This window comes from Triturus cristatus, chromosome 3_2 (assembly GCF_964204655.1).
Source record: "Triturus cristatus chromosome 3_2, aTriCri1.1, whole genome shotgun sequence".
NCBI classification, from domain to species: domain Eukaryota; kingdom Metazoa; phylum Chordata; class Amphibia; order Caudata; family Salamandridae; genus Triturus; species Triturus cristatus.
Genome location: NC_140584.1, coordinates 929,644,812 through 929,665,053, shown reverse-complemented (window position 1 = coordinate 929,665,053; position 20,242 = coordinate 929,644,812). Strand labels below are relative to the sequence as shown.

Genomic DNA, 20,242 nt, shown 5'->3' with positions numbered 1-20,242 from the left:
TTCGATGTAATTCCCATCTGCAATGAGGGTGCACTTCGCGACTCTTCAGCAGTAGAGATGATTTCACTTTTTCTCATGCTGTCATTTCACATGGCCAGTGCAGGGTCGGAGAAGATTAGGGAAATAAAGAGTCTGACAGTCTTTCTCACTTACTAACTCATTTCTTTGCTTCTGTCTCTTAATCCCCCATCTCTGTCTTTCTTCTTCTTTATCCCTCATTTTTTCTGTTTTATGATCAATCTATGTTTTGCTCTCTTACTTTCTCTTGCTCCCTCCACAGCCCTCTTACAGCAGCTCACATATCATGTTATGTGAGGGAGGCTTGTAGTGTGTCTCCCCATGCGATGCCAGTTTTGTTGGAAATGGGCTTTCACAGCTCCTTTTCATGCTGTAATTGTTTTTTATGAGGGAAGCCTCCAGAGTTGCTTTCTGTGCTGTACCTGTTTTGTGTGAGGGTAGCCTACACATCCTTGCTGTAATGCTTTTGTTAGTGAGGCTGGCACTGCTACATTGGACACTATTTCCTAGTTAGTGTGGATTTATTTTTCACTGCTGCTGTGTCTTTTTCTGAGTTGTGAAAGCAGGTACTGATGCTGCCATGCGGTGCCGGTTTGTGTGAAGGAAGCTTGCCCCATGTACTGGTGCTCTTTGCCAAGGACACCTGTGGCACTGATTAACCTGTGTTTTAGGAGTGATCTTATTTATGGTCTTTACAAAGCATCAGAAGAGAAGCTGTTTGACCACTATAGAGTTCTGAAGGTAATCAGCCTATGGCAGCTTAGGGAGGAAGAGTTAGAGGAATATCAAATTGAGATGGTTCACCTCACTCTCGGCCCATAACACTGCTCCTGTCAACATCTGTGATTAGCAGAATGCTTGTCTAAAGGGTTCTCTCTTCTGGCATTTTTAAACAAGCATTCAAAATGCAATAGGTCTTGCCTTTGATTAAGTTAAAGCCATTTGCTTTGCAAATGGTATTGTATAGCAAAGCAAATGGCTTTAACTTAATGAAAGGCGAGACCTATTGCATTTTTAATGCTTGTTATCTCTTTCCATGCTACACTCGCCTCCTTTTACACTTTTTCCTGGCCCTCTCTCTCCCACAGTACTCCTCCCTCCTCTGTTTCCCGGCCCGATCTCCCTCCTTTTATGGCTCTCGCCGCCTTCCATGGGTCTGCAGAATCCCTGACCCAGATGATCGCTCCCTAGAGATTTTATTAGGAGCCCAGAGGATTGAACTGGGAGGGGCAAGAGAGGAGGAGCAGTAAGTCTGGTCATTTTAATAGGATTGGCTAAGGTCATGACTGACTACTTAGCTTACCATCCAAAATACCCTACTCTACCTTCTGCATTGGGCAAATTTATCACAAACTTAAGAGATGAGAAGTCTCCATGCCTTAACTGAAAAGCTCGTGGCTGCTGAATTGTTGATTTATTTTCAGCTTTGTCTTGAACTTTTGTCATCCAGTTTGCCCCTGAATAGGTAGTCTGTCTGCTGTGGGCAAGGCTCTTGCAAAGAAGTGTGTCCCTCTTCTGTGGAACTGAGAGCACATATTTTAAAGTTTTGTTCATTGGGCTGGAGTTGTGCCAAGAGGACCCTTGCAGAACGTACAGCTTTCAACCTCCGCTATGTGAGAGTCGCATACTTCAAAGCCTGTAGATGTCCCAAAATGTTGCTCGCGGATACTAATTCGCATGAATGTACACATCTGGAAGAAAGCATAAGTAAGGGCCATTGTACATACCCTCATCCCCGGGACAACAGGCAACCTGCAGTCCCACAATAAGCCCCGCAATAGACAAGCGCATAAAGAGCCCGGTTGCTAAAAGTCTGCCGCTATTTCAAATGTGCTTTTTACAGAGCACTTTCTCCAGACACAATGGTAGAATGGTCCTTCGCGATTGAGCAACTGATCCACAACCATGTTAAAATCAAATAGCACCTTCCTGAACAGGATCATGGCAGCTAACTCCACTAACATAGCTCAGCAGGTTAATGTTCCTGTTGCAGAGATCCAGTTATAGCCACCCGAAAGTCACGTCACATGTTTCAATTGCCATGGGACAGCTCAGTGGATATATGCCTTCTGCATATATGGGCGAACCATCAGAGGTGTACATCCTAGGGAGATAGCGGAGGTGGTTTAATGTGCCTACGTGGGGGTTGGTGACCCCTAGAGAGCTGCGGCAGAGGAAGATTAAGCTTGGAGATGCGCAAGACGTGTATTTCCTGCGTGAGTTGTAAAACAAAGGCCCAAACTAATAAATAATGTCAGACCCGGTCTTAATGGAGGCCGAAACCAATATTTAGGGGATCAGCGAATAAGACTCACTGAAGCCCTCGTAGGATGTAGTATCTCCTTAGAAACTGGCCCACACAGTCCTGGTGGGAACCTCTAGATCCTGACAGTAACTTCATGGCAGAGTCGTATCCCGGGTCTGCCTTGTGAATCATCCAGTGCACGGCCATGTTTATCCGTCCCGCAATTGCGAGGATCAGCAACACATCCTTTTGTTTGAGTAGTGTCACCACACGGGGGAGGTGAGGGACGGCAGGTGGGAAGACGTCATCGCAGGAGCGAGGTGTTACATTTCCAGTGGAGCCCCGTTGCTTGCTTACACCTGGCCGACAGACACTACAAACCTCTCAAGTAAATAGGAAAAAAATACAGCCTGCGCCTCGTGTCGCTTCAAAAGTCAGCAAGGAGCTAAGAGTGGGTTTATTGCTCAAAGTAACTATTTGTAAGGTGTGCTAAAACACCACTTATATTAAAGAAAATACAATCCCTTTTTTATTGTATGTGTTTATTGCTGCTACCTAACTCAGTGTGAATAAATGAGTACAAATCTGCGAGGCATAAATTATATGCTATTCATGTTCGCCAACTGTTTGCAGCGCGTGCATAACGTCCTGAGCTGTTTCACTACGTTTGGACCTACGTACCACACAAGTATCTCTGGAACAAATGTATGAAACCACTGTACTGTCTTATACGTAAATACGTACTGGTTACATACAATGTTCCGCAACAAGTATGTTAATCCTCCATGCTTTCTTACAAGGATTTCTGCCCGTAGTTCGAAATGATGCCCCTATAGCTGCAGCAAGTGTGCTAAGGACCAGAGTTATCTTACTGGTGTTACTCCCTCAAAACAGCTAGCTACACATAGTAACAGCCATGTTGGTTTTCACTCTGCAACGGGAGTTACAAACGTGCGGTCCGCATGCGGACCTCCTACTGCCGCAGCATAAATGGTTGTTGCACTTGCCGTTAAACCATCCAAGAAACGGAAAAAAAAGTTACTTGCCCGGAAAATTACAAAATATGTATATATATTAAGTAGATGCCCCGACGCCTAGTAGTTTACGCTGTACTTTTCTAACCGCATAGTTGGGGGAGGGGGGGGGGGAAATACAAAGAAATCTTCATGTAGACATTGTATGTTTCTCCAAACGCGCAGTAAGCGGAGTAAGCGGAAGAATTCTTAGCAACAATGTATTTAACAACCAGTTACATTTGACAATGTAAAGAATAGAGTGCGTATTGTCTTTTAAAGGACAGTGTGTAAAGCCGCAAGTAAAAGATCAAATCCTGGTGGGCGGGGCCAAAAGCGGACAGGGTGGCAACCCTCAGTGTAATGATTGCCTCCGGTGCAATCATTACACTGTGTTTTGCATTATTCATGATGCAAAACGACACGCACCAATCAAAATTGGAGGCGGAGCCGCGACACGACTTCTGAAATCGTATCGATTCCAAGAAGCCCTTGTATGATGAGGGCAGCTGCTTTCGCTAGGCCGAGACCTAAAAAGTAGTTTTGTAGTTGGGCTCTGCTCTCCAGCTTAGTTCCAGGGCATTCCAGAGTGTGGGACCCAGCACACCTAGAATTCTGCCTCTTAGTGTCTGTCTTTTTGAATGTTTTATTTATTTATTTGTTTGGCTAAGATGCAAATCCATCGATTTGAAGTCTTATGGTTGGAAAGGTAGTTGGATTCTTTATTCCAGTAGTCATTGTAAGTAGTGCACAGAATTTTAAATATACTGCTCAACTCCACTTGGAGCTAATGGAGGGTTTTGAAGGCCGGCTTCACAGAGATGTTTTTACAGAAGCTGAAACAGATTTGCTGCATCATTTTGCAGTCTTTGTAATTGATCAGTTGGGTCTTTTAGGAACTCAGTGTACATTTTGCTTTCCAGGGTTTGCTGTTTTCTGTCTGCATGAAGGTTATGATGCTGCTACCTCTCTTGACTGGGTGTGAGTGTTTGATTGGTTCTGATGCTCCGTCCACCACCACCCCCTTTTGTACCACTTTGTTCGCCATAAGTTGGCAGGGTATGCTCAGACGTGAGTCCCTTGCTCACTTTGCCACTGGATTCAAGCAAGCCTGGCTGAAGACGGCTGAAATGCCAGAAACCGGTCCTAGGAAGCTAGTTTCCGGCCCAGGAAAGGCATGGCTTGGCAGTTCGGGCTGGACTGTTCCCATGAGGCACAGGGTCAGACTGATTTGCATATAGCCATGTCTGAACTGGGGTGGCAGAGTGTGCTAAAGAACGGTGATGGATCAAACCCAGATCTGTTGACTGGGTGTGAGTGTTTGATTGGTTCTGATGCTCCGTCCATCACCACCCCCTTTTGTACCACTTTGTTCGCCATAAGTTGGCAGGGTATGCTCAGACGTGAGTCCCTTGCTCACTTTGCCACTGGATTCAAGCAAGCCTGGCTGAAGATGGCTGAAATGCCAGAAACCGGTCCTAGGAAGCTAGTTTCCGGCCCAGGAAAGGCATGGCTTGGCAGTTCGGGCTGGACTGTTCCCATGAGGCACAGGGTCAGACTGATTTGCATATGGCCATGTCTGAACTGGGGTGGCAGAGTGGGCTAAAGAACGGTGATGGATCAAACCCAGATCTGTTGACTGGGTGCGAGTGTTTGATTGGTTCTGATGCTCCGTCCATCACCACCCCCTTTTGTACCGCTGCTACCTATGCAGTACCTGTTCTGTGTGTGCGTTTCCTAGTGTAGACATCTGCTCTGTTTATGCCGATGCTATTGCATTCTTTTGCAAGTGTTGAGGTAATCTCTATAGCTTCCCAACAACGCAGTCTAATGAAGAGCGCTACAGTAAAGTGCATTTTTAATGTTTCCTGCATCATTTAAAGCTTGCAGGAACACGCTGCTGCCACTACCAGCTCCACCAATAAAACACACAGCTCAGTTGACAGCAATAGAAGTGCCATCAGAGGGGCTGTCCAGTTATGGATACACCATTCTAACACTTTCTGACTGGGAACGCTATGTATGTCATGGCGATCCCATGCAGAAATACTCCTGTACTGAGTTCTACATGCTACTTAACTATTGTTTGAGGGACAGTCCCATTTTGAAGGTCTAGTGCCTCGTACGTGGGAGCTGTTGTGAGGAAGGAAAGCCTGCCACACCAGCAGCCATTTTATGAGTCCCAAAACACTTACTAATATTGTGGATTGGGCAGACCAGGCAAGGCCACCTTGGTTTTGACAGGTCAATACTGACCGTGTTCTAGACACACAGACCAAAAATGGGCTTTAAGACAGTGGTTCTAAAACGTTTGATTTATGTGGACCCTGCTTAATCATAATTGGAATCTATCCCCCTAGGAATCATTACTGACATCCGGGGACCATTAGTGAGTCATTACTAGAATCGAGGGCTCTGGTAAAAGCAATTTGGCAGATTTGAACCTCCAAATAATACACATAAATATAGAAATAAGTGTCATAAACATTATGAAATATTTTATTTACAATTATTTTTAAAAAATTGAAATTTTCATGGGAGTGTTGGTACTTTTGTAAGTTCAACCGAGGCCACACATGGTCCATTCTATGTGCTGTTTGATGCTTGTTCACTGCTTCCACCAATCAGTCAGAGGACACCAACTTAATTTTGAGTCTCAAATTGCAAATTTCTTCTCATTTACTTAACATTTTAATTTGATATTTTGATTCTTTATTAATCTGTTAATATTTAATTTTCTGAACAGTAACTGACCCACTGAGTAGGGATCGCAGACCACAGGACAACAGGTTAAGAACCACTGCCCCAAATCACGTCTGTTGTTTGATGGAGGGCACCCACCCAAGTGTAACTGTCTGCCACCAGAGTAACTGCATTTATAACTCTCAGACATGATACAGAAAAGAAAGAAGAGTTGCATTAACACTGCTGCTTCCACACAGAGACACTCTTATAAGCTTGGTTAACCTGGAGATTATACTTACAACTATGTTTTCCTTTTGCCGCTTTGAACTAAATTCTGCTGTAAAACTGACCCTTCTTTTGAGAATCCTCCCAAGTATTCATGTAGCGGCCTCGCTCTTCGTGTCATGTCATTCCAAACCGCATTTTCCAAAGTTAAATGCTACCTAAATTGTATCAAAATGTAGGTTCCCTCATCACTTGAGTGCCAAACTGCCTCCGTATGGAGTCCCTTGTTGAGAGTTTTCTTCTGGGATGGGTTTGATGGCTGTCGAATTGGGAGAAAAGTGCATCCCCAAGTCCAATAGCAGTGCAATTGTTTCAAACCCTTATCTCGCTTAAGCCATGGGCCACAAAGATCACAGACAATAGTTAGTACCCTGCTCTTCACTAAACAAATATATGTAGCAAATTAAATACCACCTTTACACCCCTCACCCCCACATAAACTTTACAAAACCCCTCTTCATGCTCTTCACATTTTTCCAAAATATAAGCAATTTGTATGGCAAACTAAGCTGTTACTGGAGACTGCTGTATTTCACATGGTATACTGCCAACATAAAATGAGATTCTTGGTCCCTTTTTCTGTTACATTGTTCTGGAAAAGCATACCGCATTAGAATTTCTGAGTCTTGCAAGATGGATTATATGTTGCTGTCATGGCCTTGTTAGAAACATGAATATTTCTGACATTTGCACAGCTGCTACATGGTCCTCTGTCAACACATTTGGTAAACACTATTGTGTTCATATTCCTCGCCATACTAGAGGAGGAGCTTTGCTTGATCTCAAAGGTATCAAAACATTATTTGGTTGCTCCTCTTCCACCGCGTGCCTTCCACTACTTTAGGGAGGGTGAAGATACTGGTTTATAGTCTATGCCTGGTTTGTAGCAGGGACCTCTTTTGGGCTCCTGCGAGGATTAAAACCTCTACTTGGCTTTTCTGAGTCAAAAATCCGTCAAACCATTGTTCAGGCTACGATTTTATCTAGATTAGACTATGGCAACTCTCTATTTAGGCGCCAATAAGTCCAGTATCCAGCGTCTGCAGAGAATACAGAACGCAGCAGCCCGCATTCTCCTGACGCTCACGAAATCTTGCTCTGTGTCTAAATTTCTACCTAAACTACACTGGCTGCAAGTTGAAAAATGAATCCAGTTTAAAACGGTATGTGTGGCTCACAGAATTCTGACTCCACAAGCACCACTGGGGCTGGCGGATTTGCTAGCCTTCTATGTTCCTCGGCGTACTTTACGCTCAGCTGATCAAGGGCAGTCTTGTATTCCCGGAGTCCTAAGAGCCAGAGCTGGAGGCCGCTCTTTTAGAACTCTCGCGGCCAGACTATGGAACTTGCTCCCAGCCTCCATCAGAGGGATCCAGAATCCTCTTGCCTTTCGCAAAGCCATAAAGACCTGGCTCTTCCTGGCTTAACTCCCCTCCAACCTTTACAGTCTCATGTCTTTGGTTGCGCTGGGACGCCCCATTGCTGGGGCAGCCATGTGCATTACAAATCCTACAATAAATAAATACATAAATGCCTTGCATATGAATCTGCAGTATTCCCATGCTCCAAAGGGAAAAACTTACTTATCCTTTACCTTCATTATGTAACTTATTCTGTTGTGGATTCACATGTAAAAACCAAAGGAAATGATGGACGGAGTGTTGAACATTGCAAGCACTCGCCCCCAGTCAACTGATCTGGGTTTAATCCATCACCATTCTTTAGCCCACTCTGCCACCCCAGTTCAGACATGGCCATATGCAAATCAGTCTGACCCTGTGCCTCATGGGAACAGTCCAGCCCGAACTGCCAAGCCATGTCTTCCCTGGACTGGAAACAAGCTTCCTAGCACCGGTTTCTGGCATTTCAGACATCTTCAGCCAGGCTTGCTTGAATCCAGTGGCAAAGTGAGCCAGGCACATGTGCCACTTGTGCCTCTCCAGGGACTTTGTAATCATTTGTAATGCCTTTATAATATGTTTAAGGAAAAGGTACATTTACAGTGTGTGTTAACGGAACACCATGTAGAAGACTATGAGGTTAAGGGGGTGTCTAAACTAAGGTGGAATTGCTGTCCCAGTGGTTTATGATCTTCATGCCTGAATCTGAAACAAAATACTTTTAGAATTTTTTTTTGTAATGTTCACCATCCAGTACTAGATGGCAGAAGGGGTCCATTGCATGGGATTCTACAACAAATGGATGGTTATAGATAATCAAGAAGGTCCTGCTGTAAGGCAGATCTCATAGATTCCTTCACCAATTTGTTGAATGACCTTCTGTAGCAACTTAGACAAACACAGAACCACTTTGATTTTATGAAAGCCCTGAAGACTTTTTTGGTTTGTTAAAACTGTTTACCCATTTCTGGAACAAGTTCTTCCTCTTCCTTTGGTTTCTGCACATGTGTTTTGCCTGGCATGTTTTTAGTACCATGAAGCGGTCTGCTAGGATGTGTTTCAATTATAAGTTAAGAATTGCCATCCTAAGAATTATTTCCTTGTTTTATTTAGACTGCTGAATGTTTTTCTTCTTTTCTGCGATTAAAAAAAAAAAAAATGGTAGATTACTAACCAGTGGGGCAAAGTACGATATCACTAGATGCCTGATGAGTTTTAAGTTAAACATTGTAAACATAAAAATGGGGCATCTCTCAAAAGTCGCTGAGTAACTTTGTATAACTTAGTGAGGTCCCAGTAGAGAGACACAAGAGAGAGTCAGAGGTGTGCTGCATGTTATTTCTGCTTTCATGTACTGTATTATCTGCACCGGTCAACTCTCCCAATTTCTGAGTGTGCACTGCTCACCACCTCCAAACAATGACAGATGTGTGTATTAGAAAGAAATTGCTCTGTTGAAGGACAAGTGTGTTTTTTAAAGTTTTGCCGATTAGTTATGTGAATGATGCAAAGGCCCCTTGAATAGAGCACTGGGATGTTTTTCTGGCAGCTTGATACCATGTGCTTCATGCTAGAATTTGTAAAAATTGCCTTCATCTGAGCATATATTACTGCATAGTAAGCCAATGTAGTAAGTAAGATATAGTATGCAGATGTGGGAGTTATAGGTAAAAAACGGGGGCATGTTCATTTATATTCTGTCTTTCCTATAAAAACCATTATGTTGCTTTTCAGCATCCATAGGTCTGCTTTGTTCCCAAGCTCAATGGGCACAGTGAGCTTGATGTCTATCAGATGTTGGTGCAATTCTCTAAAAATATGTAGAATGTGCTCCTTCATATCCAAATTGTACAGCCTATCATTTACTTTGCTGCCCTTTATCCAGCCATTCAGTGTCATGCTAGAAGAATCCTTTAAATCCACCAATGACTGATGTGTGTGCTTCTAGCTATCCCTTATCCTCAGGCGATACTTCTCAGGGGTCAGATCAATGTTACAATAACAGTTTCCTTCATGAGGGAGCACTTCATCTGGCCAGTTACGTCAAGGTCCAATAAGGTCTCCCTCCCCACTATGAGCATGTGCTTTCAGGAACTATCCACCCAGTCTTATTCTGGGACTCTCGGTAGCATATGAGGTGGCCCTAGATATGTAAACCACTTACTCAAAGGCCTTCTGTGCATTCACGTCCAGTTCCCACTGGCTCCTCATTGGCTAGAAGGGTCTTCTTCTCCTCTAATGCTAGGGTTTCTTCTCCTTCACAGCCAGGGCTGCTTTTTTTTCCTCTTCAGTCAGCCTCTTATTTTCCATGGCCAGAGTAGCCAGTTGTAATTCCAGGTTTCTCTCTGCCTGCCGGTCCTCTAACTCTGACTGGGCCAAACTGTTGACTGATATGCTGCTCTCGAAATTTCAGGTGATGTAACCTCTTGGGGTACATCATCTCCTGGCACTGTAGACTCTCCACTGTCATTTTCATTTCCCCACTCAAACTCCTCCTCTTCTTCCTCTTCACCCGCTTGTACTACCTCCCAGGCTGTGAGGGCATTTTGGTATACTTCCTTCTTAGATGCCTTCACGAGCTTTAGCCCCCCATCTTTGCACATGGTTCTCTCATGTACCATGCTGAGGCTTTCCATGCTGCTTATATGCATTCTTTTAAAAATCACAGGTGCTAAAAGTTGAAGGAAGGAGTGAATGTTGTCGAAATCAACCAATTAAAATGAGAATTAACAAAATCACAAAGTACGTTTTTGATATCACTTTGAAAAAATGTTTTATTTATTCTAAATTAAATCAGTGAGTGGCACGGCAAAACACAAGCCCTGAACCCCTTTGCTGAACATCAGTGGAAGAAATTGGATTATTATTTGTTGTGGTTGACTACGCATCTCAAGTAATAATCTCAAACTTTGTCAGGTTGAACCCTCTAAGTCACTGCATTTGCAGCTCAACCCCCTGGTAGCCTTGGCTCATAGCGGACAGGCTTAACTTCGGCAATGTGTAAAGTATTTATGCAGTGCTAAAATATTAGTAAAGTTGAAATGCAATACAATAAAAATCCCAAACTGAATCCGAAAACTAGAGTATAAGTAAGAAACAAAATGACACCAAAATTATAAAAACATCCAATAAGGGGAACCGCTTGTATGCATTTTAAGAATGTTTTAAGTAGGAATAGTGCCAAGAAGCACCAAGTGCCAATTCTAGTGGGAGCAGTAGACAGGGACCTAACCGCCATTTGATGCGAACCATGTTGGAGCATGGGTCGGATACCCAACCAGTTTCATCCTGGTCAAAGATTTTACATTCCGACTATAGTTCTTTAAGTCACAATGTACCACAGGATTACACGTCTACTGCCCCTAGAACCTCAAGATACTTAAAGACTCAAAGGGTGGATGCAGTTCGGGTGTAGTTGACACTGGTCAGCTGCGTAGTTGCAGTAAAAGGCCTGTTGTAGCTTGTTGGGACCCTGTAGCATAAAGAGGTCAACCTTTGGAGTCCACTTCTTTATCCTGGGTACAAGAGAGAGGGGGTCCAGTTCTTGCAGGGCTCTTCTCAGGAAGCAGATCGCAGGATCAGTCTTCTCATCTTCCTCAGGTCCAGGAGTGTTCTGAGGTGGGTGTTTGGAAGTGTCACATTTATGCCTGGCACAAGCCAGTGAGTGGAAATGATTCACAGGCATGCCCTAACCAATGGGCTAACAGTTCCTGTGCCATCCCTTTCCTCTTTGCTTATTTTCCAAGTGGTGGAATGGTAGTCACTGTACCCCCATACCCTCCAATAAACCCAGAGACAGAAGTCTGGTAGAATAAAGCAGGCATTTTCAGCAACCTGACAGTGGATACACAAGATTTTTTGGGACATTCTGTTTCACTTACATTTAAGTACACCCCCACTGTTTTGTGTAAAAAAAAAACAAAAAAAAAAAAACACAGAGACAGAATCCTGTTAGAACAAAAGTAGGGCGTTCAGCTACCAGGCAGTGGACACACAAGAATTGTTTTGGCATCCTGTTTCTCTTCCTTCCAAGTACACTCTTCGTGTTCTGTGTAAAACCAAGCAGACCTGTCAAATAGGATTTCACATTCCTGCAGGATTTAATTCTATAATGTCAAAAAGCATGGTCTCAGCCCCACCCTGCATATTCTGTGAGGTTCAAATGAGTCCTCTGCCCATTCAGGTCAGACTGATGTTTGCTGCTGGGAGGCATGTCACACCTTTTTCATAGCTATTCAAATGATAAATATTGGCTGAGGGAAGTGGGAGAGCAGATGCAAATTTAGCATCCAGGAACTTCAGACAGGGAAAAGATAACCTAATATAATGGGAAGCTACCCCCTTTGGGGGTGAGTCCTGCGCTCTATAAGTTTTTTCATTCATTCAAAGCCTCAATTCTGTTAAGGATGTGGAGGCGATGATTATGCTACTTTCTTCACTTTATTCAAACTGAAGCCTTCATTAAGAAAGGAATAAAACTCTTTCCTGTGAACCACAGGGAATAACCAGAAGAAAACATCAGCCAATCACTGCCTCTTCAACTGTTATAGTTCATGGTCTGTCTACGCCCCCTCTTTCTTGCAACGGTTGCTTCTTGTCCTACGCACTTCATTTTTGTTTGGAGCTCTCATTTCTTGCAACAAAAAGGAGCATTGTCATCCAAATTACAGCAAACAGTGAATGGGAAAACAACTCCAATTTACAAAGATCTTGTGAAAGTATTGTTTCTTTTTCTGAAAATTGCATACTTCCACAATACAAATTGAAGGTGTCTGATTTTAGTTAGCTTCTCATACCGAGTCATGTGAGCGTTGAAGAATGACACTCTTCTTGGGTGGGTGGTGCGGGGGTGTACTAATCCTTTCTTCGTCCTTAATAGATTTGAAACTTTCTGTGATAAAAGCTATAAAAGTTTACATTCTGCGTCAGAATTAGAGGTGAGGATTAAGCTGTTTTAAGCTTAATCGCCACCAAGGATGCCATGTTGACTAATGGTTTTGAAGTAAAATCTCTTAAAGGTACAATAATGGCAAATATCTTAAAGGTAGAGTCCAAAGACTAATCAGCCGCATTCAAAATATCCTAAAATCTAGCCCCCAGTGAGAAAGTCTTAAAGGCCATGGCACCTCTTGCTAAATGTGCCCCTAAAATGGATGTATTCATCTCTTCGTCCTGCATTGTGCCCCTCATCCACCTGGCTATAACTGGGGAATACACCTCCTTATACTGATTTCATACTGAAATTAGGAGTTTGCAATTCCCCTCTTGGCGAATTTCTTCAGTCATAGGTTCATAAGCCTTATACATGCAGCTCACCACACATAGCTTTGGTATGTAATGGAACGCTGGGTAAGAGACCACTTTAGAATTACATTTAGTTCTTCAAGAAATATGAAAAGTAACCTCTTCTGGGGTAAAAACTCTACTGTAGCATCCAAGGCTGTCACACCCGACACTCCAGCAGGCGATGATGCACAGAAGCATGTTCAATTCCTTCCATGTGAGATACTTATTGTGTTGTCAAGAAAGAAAAAGGTTGAGCACTTTATTCACGTCCCAAATGGTGGAATATCTGGGTTCTGGGGGAAGCGTTGCCCATATGACCCTCATCAGTTTCCTAACCAGAGGATGCGCTTCGACATGGGAGCCCTGTTTTTGGAGATGTCCCGCCAAAATGGCTAACATAAAGGTGTTCACCGACCTATATGGCAAACATTCTGTGGCCAAAGAAGATAAGAAACTCAAAACGTGGTCCACATCGAACCCCACTGTATCCGTGTCCCTATACAGACTCCAACAAAGCCATCAACCTCAAGGGATCTATACCGTTTAACCATTTTTTTTTTTGTGAAACATTTTTTATTGTTTTCATAACAACAACACAGTACCAGCCCCGCTACCTCCGCCATCGAAAGGAGAACCTTACAGTTATCGTTGCTACTATACCGTTTAACCATGACTCAGAGTTGCTCCTGTAATCTGATCATGCAATATAGGGTTACTAACTGAATGAAGTAATGGTGATTTTCCTGAGGATCCCGGAGAAGGTCCAGCCTTTGGGGTACAAGGATTGGAGCATCCCAGGAAAGTTCTGTCATCACTGGAAACCAGGCTTGCGACTTCCAGTGTGATTACCACTAGATCAGCTTTCTACAGGCTGACCTGTGACAACAGAGTCATTAGCATTACAAATGGGGTAAAGGCGTCGCCTATCTCTAAACTCCAGTTTTATAGACACTCATCCGTGGCCACCACTTGTGAATCTGGTCTCCAGCTGAAATCTCTCCACAGCAGACCTATTTGCCTCACAATTGGTTAATCAGTTGAAGGGCCTTAAAGCAGAACATCTCTGGGTGCAGATTCCACAAACTCAGGTTTTGCAGGTATCTGGAGTGCCAATCTGCCACTTCGTAGGATCGTCCTGGAAGATATTCTGCCATTGCTGATGTATTGCGATCTAGGTAGTTTTGCCAGAAGCCCTTCGCCAGATCTACCAGTCTTGGATTGTGGACCCCCCAGATGGTTGATATAGCGCCCCAGTAAGACGTTGACTCTTTTGAGCACTATGCAACAAATCGCCTACTTTTTTGTCCAACATTGCACCGCGATGGAACCTGCAAGGAGTTCCAGGCACTTAACATGCATGCGTCGTTTGTCTATGGGCCATTTTCCTTCTATCGGCACACCCCCCACATCTGGTGCCCCAGCCAGTTCTGGTGTCGGGCTCTATGTTGATGTCTGAGCTGAAGCCAAAGATTGCTCTCCAATTCCAAGCCTCCATGAGCGTGAGCCACCATTGCATCTTATTCCTGACTTTCTCTGTCCGAGGCACTGACTCTGAAAATTTCAGACTCCTGCGCAGGTAGTATGCATTTGTGTGCAGGAGCATTCTGTAATGCAGGGGGCCCAGGAATATTGCCTGAATAGAGGATGCCTGTAGCCCCACAAGACAGTCTAGTTGTCTCAGCGATGTGGTCTGTCTCGAAAGACTTACCGAATTACTGCTGCATTTTTTTTATCTTCTAGTAGGGATGGCTTAAGGTGAATTTCCTGAAGTCTGACGAATACCAAAAAAGTTGGTCTCTGAGCAAGATAGAGACAAGACTTTCTTTTTTGTTGATCACAAAGCCAGACCTTCCAGTAACTCTACCGTCCTCTGCAGATGCTCCAACAATCGTTTCGGACATTGATCCATCAGTAGGATGTCATCCAGGTAGACTATCAAGTGGACTCCGCTGCATCTGAGGAATCCCGTGGCCGGTCTGAGAACCTTAATAAAGCACCAAGGAGCCAAGGAGATGCTGTAGAGCAGAGTCTAAAACTCCAAGACTTGGTGATTCTGCAGGAACCTCAGATTTCTGCAATGCAGGGGAAAAAAATCTGAATTGTCAGGTAGGCATCCTTGAGGTCTAAGCTCGCCATCCAGTCATTTCAGAAGATCCTGCAAAAGAGAAATTCCCTCCATCTTGAAGTGGCGATACACTAGACCCTTGTTGAATTCCTGGAGATTGATTACCAGACGTTGACTGCCGTTCCTCTCTTCCGCCAAAAAGAGGTTGCTCACAAACCAGTTATAAGTGGATGTCTGTAGGGACAACAATCCCTTTCTTCAACTGCTGTGATACCGTGCATTCTATCATTACAGCCTCCTTTTTGGAGAAAGAAAGGGGCCGTGGCCTGTGGGGTTGAAACAAAGTTTTGAGGAATTCTATGTGAAACCCTTGCATGGTTTAGATAACCTAGGTGTTTGAAGTCAGTTCCCCAGTTGTGAAGGAAAACTGCCAGCCTCCATCCCACATTTAGTTGGCAATTAACTTATCAAGCTTATTGATAAACAGGTTGCCAAACAGACCCCCTTGTGCGATTGCCCTTGCCTAATGCTTCTAGGTCTCCAGACTTTGGGCCAGCCTTGATAAGGAGGCAGTAATGCATCGCTGTAGAGAGGGCGCAATTAGCATTTCCCAAAAAAGTTAGTCTTTTGGGCCCACCCAAGAGGATCTACGGGGATATGAGGGAAACGGACTGCTTTGCCTCCCGTGCCATGTCCAAAATCTTTGTAATGGGCTGATAACATCTACTAGTTTATCCTGGCATGACCGCCACAAGCAGTAGATGCCTTTCTTGGGGTCTCAAATGTATTTGCCCAAAAAGGTAGACCTTCTGGTATCAATTTCGAGGGGCCCTGGCTACCTTGCCCTCCAAAGAGGGATGAGGATTTTCTGCTCCTAAAGTTGGCGCAGACTTCTTTTTTTCAAGGGTTTCCACAAGCGTCCTGCCACGTAGATGGCCATCTTCTCAGTAGGAGACTATTCAGAGAATCCTGATCCATCATGTTCTCCATAAGACTTGCTGTCTGGGGCTCGGGTCGGACTGGGGCTGAAAGTGGCCATCCAACGACTAGCTACAAGACCTTAAAGGGCCTGCCTCGCCATCAGATTCACCTTGCAAATCGTCATCCCTAAAGGCTGTGGTGTGGCAGGAGCGAAAGCGGGGAATCCAGCATCAGAAGCTGGAGCTCCAAGACTGAGCGAGATAAGAATGCTTTTTTGAGCCTCTCAAAGGTGCACCAGTTGACAGCCTAGCTGTTCTTTCTCTTATATCCCTTATTCTACAGAGACGAAGATGGCTGGCCATTGCAAAGAATAAACCCCGCAGACCCCGTGTTATCTCCTGCCAAAAATATGTTCTCTTGGCATGCCTGCGCCAGCTCATCCAATTTTCAATATAAATGCTCTAGCGCAGAGGGAACAGTGTGTGTGATAGAGACGTTCACCGCTTCGCAAAATTTATCATCCAAAGGGAAATAGGAGGTTGTTTCCTCTCCCATGTATGTGCTCTCAGAGCCTTGCATCATAATGGGAATAGTGTACCAACGCGAAATAATAGCTAAAGGTGTGAGTTTGGCGCAGAATGTTACATCATTATGACTAAGGTTAATAAATATACAAATACATTAGCCTTAGTCATAATAAATATATATATTCACCTTAGTCTTAATGATGTAAAGCTGGACTTTGAATCCAACCATCTAATGGTGATGAATTTAGAACACCTCTCAACAAGCAGCCATGGGAGTAGTTTCTTGATGTTAGTCGAAATGCTACCAAATATAGCAAGCAGACTAAAAGCCTTGAAAGGAGATAGTTGACTTAGTTATTGGAGGCTTCATTTTAAACTTGTGTTTTGGTTTTTTTTAGCGATGAGAGCATAGAATGCTTCTGTCAAGTCAAATTGTTTTGGAACATCCCTTTGATTTCTCTTCTGAACTAGGGAAGGGATAAACTAGGCGAGGAATTGACAAACTCTTCACACAGCCTAAGTTTGCATCTTTTAAATAGAAGTTTTGTACCTGACCAGCCCCCTCTCTATACGCTTTTCCTTAGTCAGAGGTGTGCCATGTTGGAATATACACTTATGACCATGGAGAACTTTGATACAATTGTTGAATTCAAAATGCTTCCAATGATATACAGTTAGAATCTTTCCAAACATATAGTACTTAATAATGGTCACACTCATTATGACAAAGTAACTTTGACTTGGATGGCCTCAGGCACTGAGAATTTGAAGGGAGTGAAATTGTCAGCAAGAAGAAGGGCATATTGTTAAAGTGGCAATACCCTATGGAAACCATTATAATTTCAAGCAGTGGGGCACTCTAATTAGGTTGGACTGCCAAATGTACAGAATCTGTGTCCACATTAGTATCCCTTCTAATTGCTTGTTCTTGTGTGACATCACCACACTTCTAACCTGGGGTTGAACGAGTTTTAGAGGTAAGAAAGAATTTGGAGAATTGAAGAAAAAAAAAAGATAAATAAGGCACTAAGACATCCCAAGACAGCAAACAAGGAACCAACACCGGTCAAGAAGGTAGACCACTAAGAGAGGCATATAGGAAATTAATTTGGCAAGGAAACTGAGCAGAGGAAGTAAGATGTCTGCAAAGCTTTGAGGTCTGCTAAGTTAGGAACCAATGTATGATCTTAAACTATGTTAAGAAGATAGCCTTTAGGTAAATAGGTCCAGAGTGCATTGTGTCCCTCCAGTGTTACAAAATAGTTACATAAAAGCACTGTATACAAGACAGCGCCACACTGGTTGCTGCCCCCAAAGTGAGCTCTAATAATACCCAGCATTGATCAACCCAAGTGAGGTTAAGAATGCGTTTAAGACTACCCATGGTGATGGTGCGCCAGATCCAAATGACCTGCCTGTGGCCATCTTTAAATCCAACATTACCCTTGGGTCGGAAATTCTAACTCCTTTGTTACACATTAGCTGGAGACAAATACTGTACCTGACAGTTGCAGAGGTGCAGGGCTCATCCCAACATTTGAAAAAGTGGCAGTATCGCTATCCTGCAATTTATTGCCTCATAGCTGTGATCGACTTGGAAGGCAGATGCTTTGCTAAAGTACTACCATATGAACTTGAAGCCTGGGGCATTAAAAACAAGTCCTTACCCTTGGTTCAAGCTGGGTACTAGTTGGGCTTTGGCCTAGAAGATAATTTATTAACTTTATTTATTATGATGCAGTGTACAGCCCAAACAACTGGGAATTTGATCTATACAGAATTCGTTGGTTGTAAAATTGCCTTTGACTGCATCGATCATGGCAATTTATGGGTCCGATTATGTTTGGGCATACCATTGATAAACATGAGAGCCATTATGTGCTTCGGTTCCCCTCATGCAGTCACCACAGTTTAGAGGCTTCAGACTGGGATTTGTCCTTGCCCCACTACTGTTTAAATCTCTCTATAGCAGCTCTTCGGGCGATACAGTGCAATAGCTAACTCCTTCCCTCCAATATGTGTTCTCATTTCATTAAACATGATGTAATACATAAATGACACGGTAATCCTGACTTTAACAGCTATTTAGTTGCAAAGAGCGTTGAAGGAGCTAGAAAAACACTGCATGGCCATTCATGGGAGACTTTTCAAATGGGTATATTCAGCACAATGCCACACAAATAGTCTTTTCAGCTTGCCAGACAGCATGAGCCAGGCTCAATGGTGACTCAAATTGAATGTGCACAATCAATCCAGCATCATCAATGATTTTGGTTTTTTATATTGTGCTAGACTTAGATAAGAAGGAATGCTGAAACGTTTACTGTGGCTAGAAGTTAACAGGCCCAGCACCCTTCAACCTCACACTCTAAATCGGGTGGGTGTCCGAATCGCTAAACCTCCGATGGATGTTACTCCGTCGGACCCTCGGACGAGTATGTCAGTGATTGAGATAGAGTATTGTCTGTCATTGACATATTTAAGGTCTGCCTATCTGTAAATAAGGCACGCAGAACTTAAGTTTGGTGGAGGGGAATTTTGTCACTGTTGACGCAGAATGTCCTCTACGCCAAACTCTAAATGAGCCCAATAGTCTTCAAAAAGATGCTTTTTTACAGCAGACTCCTCTGCATTTTAATAAATAGGTTGTGTTCTCACTCTGGAAATGTAAACATTGTGAGATTTTTTTGCTGTTGAGTACAGGGTGATTTCTTAGAGCAGCCCTCTTGCTTGCAGTAAGCATTAGCCCAGGAAGTGCTTGGTAGTTGCAAAATGAGACCTATACTACCAACCAACAGCTTATTGTGTATTTGTTCATGGTGTATCTGACCCCATTATGTTGTAATTGTAAATGGCCTTCGACTTTTGGCATGTGGAATAATAGCACCACTATGTGTCTACTGTAGCACATTGATACAGTATGTCAGTGCTTGTTCCAGATTGTTCTCCCATAAATGCCTCGGTATGCCTTAAACATTTGGGATTGCTTTCTTTAGAGGAAGGGACAGAATACTTTGACTGAGCACATTCTGTGAATGGGTCCTGACAGGAAGTAGTGGCCAAACTGCTCAGCAACTGTGATAAAGGGCTTATTCCCTACCAAGGGAAGTTATGTTAAAGATTTGTTTTCCTACGACCTCTGTGAATTGGGCTGATCAGTATGGCATTGGTGGGTATAAACGGTTTAAGTAGACCTATGACGGTCTGGTCTAACATTGGTATTTAGGAACAGGAAGGACATGAAGTAGTGGCCAACCTGCTCAGCCACTGTGGTAAAGGGCTTATTCCATACCTAGGAACAGGAAGGAATGTGTGTATTTTGATTGAAACCTGCAAAGTTTGAGATTGGGTACCATCTAATGAATCCTCTGCTAGAAAATTGCCTAGTTGAGCATGTGGACTGAGGTTGAACGTGATGAACGTCCCATTACTGAAGAAATCTTAAAAGGACACTCCAGTCTTAAAATGCAATTTCCAAAACCTACTTATTTGTGTTTTTCAGGAAAAAAGCTCGAAGCTCCAGTGCCTGTGGTTACTGGTGTTCCTAAGCTCCTCATCCATCCTCCTTTATTACACCTTCCTCACAGAGTCACTTTATTACAGGTAGGTGGTGCATCAGCTATGTTATATAAAATGCTATTTTCTTCTGCTATTTTTAAATCGAATGTTTTCAGATTTGACATGAAAATGTATTGTTAACTTGTTTTTCCAGGGTTGTGTTGATCACCTCTCTGTATATTGAAAGTTCGCAAAGTGTCACGCAAAGTGTAACCACCAGCAGCACCCAACACTGTCCG

At 43.4% G+C, this 20,242-nt stretch overlaps 1 protein-coding gene across 1 annotated transcript in view; it reads left to right on the top strand.

Annotated features, from left to right (window-relative positions):
- RNFT1 (ring finger protein, transmembrane 1) overlaps nucleotides 1-20,242 on the top strand; it is a 192,284-nt gene that overhangs the window by 68,491 nt on the left and 103,551 nt on the right. Inside the window, exon 4 of the mRNA XM_085649415.1 lies at nucleotides 19,948-20,048. Within this exon, the coding sequence (XP_085505541.1) occupies nucleotides 19,948-20,048 (101 nt within the window). The remainder of the gene's footprint in view (nucleotides 1-19,947; nucleotides 20,049-20,242) is intronic.